Here is a 10,652-nt window from a genome sequence, read left to right as displayed (position 1 = left end):
ATCATTATTATTTTTTTAAAACAAAATTATTTAAATTTTCTACACCTCATTATAATTTTTTTTTTTAATTTCTTCAATTAGATTGAAAAAAAAAATAACAACTTAATACAAACATAAATTGTATCAATCCAAAGTAGAGTTCTAAAGATCACAAAATTTCATTAAAAAAAAAATACACCAACTAACCGTGTATATATATATACATTCTCCACTTAAAAGGAGTCCAAGTAAAAATCAAATACCTTAAAGTTCTTGAACTCTACGTTAATACCGTGTATATATTAAAAGTTTTTTGTTTTTTATTTTTTATTTTTTGAAGGGGCGATATATACAAATGGAGAATGTATGTAATTAGGTTTTTTACTAAAGATGTAATTAAAAACTGGATGCTACTTCGCAAACCACTTTATTGAAACCCTAAGATTGAAAGGGTAAAAACAAACGAAATCAAAACCAACACTCAAACTTATCGTTATCATTTTTTAAAAAAAATTATTTTTGTTTAATCCAAACTTAATAAGGAGTGAAACTCTATCTCTCTAACAAGTCTAACTTAAACTCAAACTCAAACTTAAACAAAAACTTTTGATTTTTTATTGACCTCTCCAGAACTTGCCACATCATTATTATTTTTTCAAAAAAAAATTATTTAAATTTTTTACACCTCATTATAATTTATTTTATTTTTTAATTTATTCAATTAGATTGAAAAAAAAAAATAACAACTTAAAAATACAAACAAAAATTGTATCAATCCAAAGTAGAGTTCTAAAGATCACAAAATTTCATTAAAAAAGAAAAAAAAAATACACTACTAACCGTGTATATATATACATTCTACACTTAAAAGGAGTCCAAGTAAAAATCAAATACCTTAAAGTTCTTGAACTCTATGTTAATACCGTGTATATATCAAAAAAATTTATTTTTTATTTTTTATTTTTTGAAGGGGGGATATATACAAATGGAGATTAATGTATGTAATCAGGTTTTTTACTAAAGATGTAATTAAAAACTGGATGCTACTTCGCAAACCACTTTATTGAAACCCTAAGATTGAAAGGGGTAAAACAAACGAAATCAAAACCAACACTCAAACTCATCGTTATCATTTTTTAAACAAAATTGTTTTTGTTTAATCCAAACTTAACAAGGAGTGAAACTCTATCTCTCTAACAAGTCCAACTCAAACTCAAACTTAAACTTAAACCGAAACCTTTGACTTTTTGTTGACCTCTCTAGAACTAGCCACATCATTATTATTTTTTAAAAAAAAAATTACTTAAATTTTTTACACCTCATTATAATTTATTTTATTTTTTAATTTCTTCAATTAGATTGAAAAAAAAAATAACAACTTAAAAATACAAACACAAATTGTATCAATCCAAAGTAGAGTTCTAAAGATCACAAAATTTCATTAAAAAAAAAAAAATACACCAACTAACCGTGTATATATATACATTCTCCACTTAAAAGGAGTCCAAGTGAAAATCAAATACCTTAAAGTTCTTTAACTCTACATTAATACTGTGTATATATCAAATGTTTTTTATTTTTTATTTTTTGAAGGGGGGATATATACAAACTGAGAATGATTGTAATCAGGTTTTTTACTAAAGGTGTAATTAAAAACTGGATGCTACTTCACAAACCACTTTATTGAAACCCTAAGATTGAAAGGGTAAAAAAAAAAAAAAACGAAATCAAAACCAACACTCAAACTCATCGTTATCATTTTTTAAACAAAATTATTTTTTTTTTAATCCAAACTTAACAAGGAGTGAAACTCTATCTCTCTAACAAGTCCAACTTAAACTCAAACTTAAACTTAAACTGAAGCCTTTGACTTTTTGTTGACCTCTCCAGAACTTGCCATATCATTAATTTTTTTTTAATTATTTAAATTTTTTACACCTCATTATAATTTATTTTATTTTTTAACTTCTTCAATTAGATTGAAAAAAAAAAATAACAACTTAAAAATACAAACAAAATTTGTATCAATCCAAAGTAGAGTTCTAAAAATCACAAAGATTCATTAAAAAAAAAATACACCAACTAACCGCGTATATATATACATTCTCCACTTAAAAGAAGTCCAAGTAAAAATAAATACCTTAAAGTTCTTGAAATCTACGTTAATACCGTGTATATATCAAACGTTTTTTATTTTTTATTTTTTGAAGGGGGGATATATACAAATGGAGAATATATGTAATCAGATTTTTTTACTAAAGATGTGATTAAAAATTGGATGCTACTTCAAAAACCACTTTATTGAAACCCTAAGATTGAAAGGGTAAAAATAAACGAAATCAATGCCAACATCAAAATCTGAATCATATTATTATACAGATTGAAAAAGTTTTTTTTTTTTTTTTAATTATGTATATATAATAATTAAACTCTTCAAATACTAAAAGATCATGATATATTAGAACTTTGGGAGACTAACCTCTTGGTGGACAAATTATTAGCACCAGCATAGATGGCTCCCAATGGTGACTGCTTGATTGGTGAGGAAGAAAAAGAAGTCGCATTATATATATAATTTCGATCTCAAGTCTCAACAACAAGCTATTATTCTAGGGTAAACTTAGCGCCAGGTTCAGCCCACCAGTAGATTGTTTCATCTAAATAATTCCATTGTGTTTTAACTGTTGACTTTTTGGTTAATTTTTTGTAACATTTGAAATTTTCTTGCAAATTTTAACAATTATAGCAATGGATTATTCTTTTGAAAGTAGAATATCTTTCTTTTATATTTCTCTATGTGTGGTTACATATTTTATTTTTTTGTTTATATTTTGTTTCAATAATTTGTAGATTTAGGTTCTAAAAGTTTAAAATAACTGGCAAATCGTGAACACAAACTTGTCTAGATATAGATCCTAGAGTCTATAAATATTATTAGACAATGCTCAATGCGATATAAATTAAGATTCAAGAACATAAAAGTTGCAGAAAGAAGAATTCAAAATCTACCTGGTTCGACTGATCGAAAGACAGGCTCGACCGATCGAAATACAGGTCTACAGAATTTTAAGTTCAACCCAACAGCAGTTCAAGCCCAAAAAGGATTAGGATTTCAGATCTACTTCTTCTGGTATTTAAAGGAAACCCTAAGCACGTTTTTATAAGGTTTTTCAGAGAGAGGAGAGTGTGCCTCTTTTGTATCTAGGGTTTTGTACTCAAAAAGTTCTCTCATATCTTCTACCGATATTATTCCTTGAAGAATCTCAAGATCCGGTGTCGTAAAAGTTGCCACCTTCTCTAGTCATCAAAGGTGCTGATGATCTAAATTTTCAAGAGTGGTCTTGTTGTCACAAACAAGAGAGTTTGTGTTGATAGACCTTTGAGTGGAGTCTCAAAGTCACAAGTGTGGGTGCTTGTGTTGCAAAAGCCAAGGAAAGAAGTAGTCCATGGACTCGGAGTTATTACGGGGTCGTGGTAGTAAGTTCTATGTGTAGAAGCAATAGGATGTTAGTGGTCTAAGTCTTATTGTAAACTTCTATTCTTTCTAGTGGATTTGCATTTTATCTTGAGGATATCTAGGTTAAATCCTTCCCAGGTTTTTTACCGATTTGGTTTTCCTAGATCATCATATCATTGTGTTATTTATTTTTCCGTTGCTTTGTATGATATGATTTTTTTTTTTTAATCTAGATCTAAATAATAAACCTAAGTATTCACTTGGTTAATTAATTAGGTTAAACAATCTAGTTTAAAGGGATCTAGAAACCTAACAATAGGCACCAAATTTTCAAATTCTTTAGTTTCTTCTGAATTTTTGGCTTTATTTTTTGCATTATATGAAACCGTGTGGCATCTTTCAACGGCATCTATCTCTTGTATTTCTCTTTTGTGTGTAATGACCGTAGTCATATAATTTTTCTATTGTTTCAATAATTATAGGTTTAGAATCTTCTAATTTTTTTTAAAATTTTTTTTTTGGCATTTTAGAATTTTTAACATCTGACCTTTTACATTAGTTTTAGCAATATCTGAACATGTTTGGTAGATTTCAACAACTATACCATGGGTAATTCTTTTGAAGATAACTAATATTTCTCTTATATTTCTCTATTGTGTAGCCATATATATTTTTTTTTGTTTCAACAATTCCTAGGCAATGAATCTTTCAATTCGTGAATATTTTAAGTTTTGACTTTTTCATCAAATTGTAACACAAATTCAAGTCAGATAGGAGCAATTTATGCAATTGTATAGTTTCATAATCAATTTAAGTTCCCATGCATTGCACAGGTTAGCGGTTAGTTTATAGAGAATAATTGTATCAATGAAGCTTGAATGAGTTTGTCTTGTACTTTGTGTTCTTGTGCACTAGAGATGGAAGTATATTGAGATTAAACCGCCCCCCCCCCCCCAAAATCTATATTGTATTATTTATAATTATTAAAAATTTTAAGAGATTTCAAACAAATAAATAAATAAGAGTTTGCCTCCCTAAAAATTTGAATCTCCCCACCCCCCCCCCCCAAAGGAGAGAGGGACGTCTTTCGAACTCAAAAAAAAAAAAAAAAAAAAAAAAAATTATAAAAGCTCAATTGTTTTTTGTGAAAATAATATTGTGATAATTTTTTAGTGGTTCTTATACAATTAAATTTAAGGCCTATGGCTAAGGAAAATTTATTTTCAAATTCAAAATTATATACCGATTTGGTATAAGTAATAAATGTTGTCTAAGGAGTTTAGGCTTTGTTATCTCAAGTTCAATAATGCACTTTCAGACTATATGTTCAATATGCTTAGTTTTTATAATTTTCTTGAGTACTCTTTTTTGTTCAATTTATTGTTATTTTTTAAAATATATTTTATAGTATTTTGTTGAACTTTAGGACAATGTGTAAAGTTACATGAGATATCAATTGAAAAGAAAATCGACTTTTTTGAGAGACTAAATTGGAATGATAGTTTTTAAAAATGATTTTTGATTAATGTATTGCTTTGTTATTTGTTGGTCAAGTAATTATTATATATTCTTAGCAATTAGGGTATGTTTGGTACACTGAATATGAATTATAACAGGAATGGTAATCTTTATTACCAAGAATAAAAGGTGTTGTAATGGAATAACTAAACCTATTCATTAGTTTGGTTGTGCATTGTAACATTAGAATAAAACTTATGATCTATTTTAGGAAATATCTCATTCATACAAATATATTTCCTAGAAAATAATATATTTTAAATTTTAGAGAGATGAGTTATTTTCTAATGATTTTTTATTTCCATAATTATTATGTGGATATGGAAAGTTTATTTATTGGAAAATATTTTAATGTTAGAAATTATTACATCGACTAAGGAATAACTATTACAACCCTTTTAGAAAGGAATAGTTATTCCTCATTTTAAAGAATAACAATTCACAAGGCTATTCCCTGTAATAAAAACACAACCAAATTATTAAATAGCTAAACCATAGAAATAACTATTACATTACAGTGCCTATTACAATCTACCAAACGTGCCCTTAGTGTATTACACAAGTTTTTTATTATTAATTACGAGTGGTAAACGAAATTACTTCTTTCTAAATAAAATTTCAAATGTTTAAGGGATTAAAAGTTTCATTAAAGCGAAAGTTATCTCAAAACCCATCAATAAAGTTAAGAATATGTTACAAATACTATATAAAGTCGCAATTTAAATTCAGTTCTTTATAGAACACTTAAAGATCTTTCAATTACTCAATAATACTTATTCAATTTTATAAGAAAAATAATATATAACCCAAGCTTTTGATGTTAGAAAATACATAAAAGAAATAAAAAAAATTGAGAAGAAATACATAAAAGAAATTGAATTAAGAAATTCTCTGTAATTTTAACTTAATTACCTCTCACAAAATAAATATATATAAAAAAAAATCACTAATATTTTTTAGTGAAATAATAAACATATGCAAATCTCTTCATGTTTATGTGTGTTTGAGTTTCATACAATTTTATTTTGGTCCTAAAATGTGCCCAAAAATAAGATTTGAAAAGAAAAGAGCAAATTTAATTGATTTCATTGTATAATGCAAGAAGAAAGGATCAACATTAGTTAGTGACATAAGCATTATGACAAAAAGGATCAACATTTGTCCATTAAGGTTAATTTATTTAGGGTTGATGAAATATTTCTATTCAATTTCTTACATTTACTACTTCAAGTGGGGAGATTGGGAATTAGTCTTTTGTTATCCAATGGAGTCAATTTTGCACAACAAGGAGGGATGGGTATTCAACCAAAAAAAAAAACTAGGAAGGAGGGCGAAAAGGGTTTTGTTGTATATGATTTTGTGGCCAAAGTAAGCAGAAAGTAAAAGTCAACAAAGCCAGTGCATGGATTTTCTGAAAATAATTTATGGTTTGGGGAGCCTATGCCAATCAGGACCAATGTGTTTATTCCTCCCTTTAAATTCAAAATCTACTAGCATTTTATAGAAAATATTTTTAACCACCGCACACCATTGGTATATTGTTTATTCTAAAAGTACAAAATTATTGTGATGTGAGGGCAGGAAATAGGGCTCAAATCTTCAAGAGGAAGTTTTACACATAAACACACTTAGATTGTGATAGATTTATATATAAAAAATTATAAGAAAAAAAAAGTAATTGATTTTTGAACAGCTTTTTATAGAGACGGACCCACGTTAGGGTAGAGGGGGCCATGCCCCCCCCCCCCCTCTTCCCCCATTTTGAAAAAAATATAGCACTATATACATTTCTATTTGGAAAATTAAAAATTTCCACCAAAACCTGTGCAATGAATAGTAATAAATGTTATTAACAGATAACGTTTGTTTGTTGATTTATTTTATGAATTATTAACTATTTTTAGAAAATAATTTATAACATTAATGTTGTTGTAACTTGTGTGGTATGTTTGGTTTATTTTTTGGACTAAATTTTGAACTATAGAGCTATATAATATTGAAGTAATGAAACTTTTATTTGAATGGTTGATGATGGGAAAATTATCTATAATATTTGATTTTTTGAAAGAGGAAAAATTACAAATAATTTGAAGCTAATAATGCAGCTTTGCCTCTAGAGTTGATGTCCCAATTCATGAAAATTTTCAAACAAAATTCCAAAAAATTACCACCGATTAAATCAATATCAATATCAATCCAAATTGTGAAAATATGAGATTATAATGTTAATGAATGGGATGAAATTTGACAAAACTTGGGTAGATGTTAGTTTTGATTTTTATAAACTTTTTTGTATTTATACTTTGCCCCCCCAACTTCGAATCCTGGTTCTGTCCCTGGCTTTTTATATTTTTTTATAAAAATATTAAAACTTTCTTTAAACGGTTTATTAACAATTGTTCTAAATGATACATGTAAAATAACCATTTGTGATAAGGAATCTGAAAATGGGAAGCAAGGATTCTAATAGTATCTCCGGATTAAGACCAAGGAACGACAAACAAGTACTGGGCAAGAATTCTAATAGTGTCTCCAGATCAACACCAAGGAACAACAAACAAGTGCTGGGCCTGTTGGCCAGACTCAGTCAAGAGCCTCTGATTAGGTCAACCTTGTGCTCATGAATCCATCAAGGAGACTCAAGTCAACCACTCGGAAGCCCTAAAGAATCATTAGGATTAATTAACTAGATAAGGACTCTGGAAAATTATAAAATAAAAACTAGATATGGAAGCTTACAATATCAGACATGGATGACACTTCATGATGTTAGGCTCGCCCTTGTTTTATAACTTGTTCATATATAATATGTGTAGTGGCGAAGCTAGGGGAGGGGACCCTTAGACTTATGAAATTTCCTTTTTTAGAATTTGGCAGCCACAAAATTTAAACTTTCATTTTGGCTAAAATGATAGCCAAATTTTATAATTTAGTTCATCAAAAATTAATTATTTTAGTCTTTAAAGTTTTATAATTGACCCTTAAACTTATAAATCAGTACAAAATGATTTTTTTTTTTTTTTTTTAGTTTGTACACCAAACCCAAAAACAGTACAAAATTCCTTTTCTCCTAACCAATCCCTATACATAGAGAGAGAGAGAGAGAGAGAGAGAGGGAGGGGTAAAAATAAACCCAAATCTATCTTCGAGAGAGAACCATAATACCTAGCATGAAAAAAAACACACACACACACAAAAAGAACCCAAATCTGTCTTGCGGTTACTCCATCATGCCATCAGTATCCATACTTGCCGGCCAGAAGTTAATCACCTTGTTGTGAGTCTATGACATCATCACTGGTATCACTTTATGTTTTATAAGATGTAATATATACTGTTAATTCTTGAAATGTTTTAACATATAATGTTTATAATATAGCAAGGGCATGATCAAAACAACATATAATGGCGTCTTTCATGATCGAACCAAACACATCAAGATATGTTGTCTTTCATGATCGAACCAAACACATCAAGATAGAATGACATTTTTTTGTCATTGTGTGCGCGAAGGAATCATTGTCATGCCTTTCATTACTTCACACTTACAAGTTGAAAACTTTTTGATGAAGTCTCAATCCACTACCCACCTTCACAACTTAGTATCCAAATTAGTTACCATAAGCAAGTGTGGTACAATGAAAAGAAGCTTTCAAAAATACTCGTCACTTCAAACCAAGTACCAAAAGGTTGTAAGTTATTTGGGCACTAGTATTGACTTATAGTTTCTAATATGCAAAAATTGTGATAATTGGGGTCGAATAGTGGCACACCATTTTGTGCGTTGGTAGTGCCCATGGACTTACCAAAAAGCCTAAATAGTAATGTATTATGGGTCATGGGGTGATGACTATATACGCAAGTCCCCTTTTCTATTTTTTCTCCAAAAAAAATATATATCCAAATTAGTTGAAGGGGTTGTTAATTCATAATAATATTTTTTTTAATTGTGGGATAGCCGGATAGGTGGCTCAAATAGGTTCATAATATTTGGGATCAAGCCTTTTTAGAATATACTAGTGCATTATGATTGTATATTAGGTTTCAAGCCCTAGTAATAAAGTCTTGCAATTATCATAATGTTTTCATTTGCACCATTATTCATACATAAAAGCTACTTTAAAAGCTACCATAGTTTTTAAATGAAGTTTGTGGTATGCATTTATGTTAGAATTCATTTCTCTTTGCCTTATGTGTGCATGTGTATTTGTTTCTCAAAAAAAAAAAAAAATGCTTATGCGATTTATTATTTGCCCAATATTTATTTATTTTTTTTGGCAGATGCTATTTATCTATTAAATTTTAAGCCATCGGTATTACTCAACCACTCGGAACTTGGAAGCAGCAGTCAAGCAGTCATGCATCTTAAAATTGGTAGTAAACCCGTATAGGGATCTAAATAACTTTTTTTCATATATCAAAATATTTAGTTTTAGAAACAAAACAACAGAATCGACCATATATTATTTATAAATTTACTTTGAAATTCAGCCTCGTCGGGTGTGCTGCCCTTATTCCTACTAAAGGTTTTATATTTTTTTTTTGGTAGTTGTCCAGTTTGTCCTATAACACTGCAATTTATTAAAAATAAAGGCATGCATGTGTATTGTTCCGGAAATTTTGATGATCTGTTCTAAACTTGACTTTCTTAAATGATAAAAAAGATCATTTAAAAAAGGCATGCATGTCTTGGAAGTTTTTTATTATTCAATTCTAATTTTTCCTTACGGAATAAACAACATAGTATTGAGCTACAAGGTTCTTTTTTTTTTTTTTTTAGAAAAAGAGCCACAAGGTTCTTAACAATAAGTACTACATAGTTCTTAAGCTCGAGAACACTAAAACAATATTTATCTCAAGCAAATTTTTCTTGTTACCCAAAAAAAAATAATAGAGAATATATTTGGCATATGCAGCAAGTATATTAAGGACCTGGTTGGTTTGAATTTTTCAAGTGGTTTAAATCATTATAAAAATGATTAAATTTTATTTTTATCTGATTTGAATTAATAAGATGATGAACTTTTCAAAGTGAAAAATCCATAGAAGTTACAATTACTTAAACATGGAGGGAAAAATAAAACACACTGAAAAAGCTGATCAGACAGGCCCCAACATGCATGTATATAGCTAGAGCAGCTGTACCTCGACAGGTTATCATAATAACAAAGAAAGTGGCAAATGATAGAAGATTTCTTAACTAGTTGGAACTCAAACTTCTATACTTTTTGAATATTTGAATCAAACATCGTAAAGCAAAAGGCCCAAGAGAAGCTATTAAGATGTACCGATATCTAAAAGATTCATCAGGCGTGACAGCAAATACCGCAGATGCATAAGTAACAAGCATTGAAGCTGTGGCAAACCATACTTCTAAATGGAAAGGGAACCTATATGTGAGGGACATAATGACAAGAACCGATGTTGAAAGAGCCAAGGTGTTAGAAATCAAGAAAACATAGTAGGCTTGTTTTTGAGACGCATAAATTGCTCTCCCTGCTTTGTGTCCATTTGGACCATATTTTTCATCTTGCCAAACCCCTCCAGGGGGGTTAACCCCAGCTTGAAAGGTCACTGCAGCAATGAGTGTGACAACTACTAAGAGAACGTTTCGCGCATCGTTTGGCGAGTCCCTTCCTTCCTCATATTGGAAATATCTGAACCAGCTCTTTGGAGTTGGAATAGGAGGGCTAGCCAT

The 10,652-nt window shown here is 29.1% G+C and overlaps 1 protein-coding gene across 1 annotated transcript; it reads right to left on the bottom strand.

Moving 5' to 3' along the window:
• Window positions 1-10,154: 10,154 nt before the first annotated feature.
• LOC115984989 lies at window positions 10,155-10,652 on the bottom strand. The gene has a single exon (XM_031107965.1). The coding sequence runs from the start codon at window positions 10,650-10,652 to the stop codon at window positions 10,155-10,157; it is 498 nt and encodes a 165-aa protein (XP_030963825.1).

Source organism: Quercus lobata, chromosome 4, assembly GCF_001633185.2.
Source record: "Quercus lobata isolate SW786 chromosome 4, ValleyOak3.0 Primary Assembly, whole genome shotgun sequence".
Lineage (NCBI taxonomy): Eukaryota > Viridiplantae > Streptophyta > Magnoliopsida > Fagales > Fagaceae > Quercus > Quercus lobata.
The sequence above is the reverse complement of the archived record's forward strand: the minus strand, read 5'-3'. Positions and strand labels throughout refer to the sequence as shown.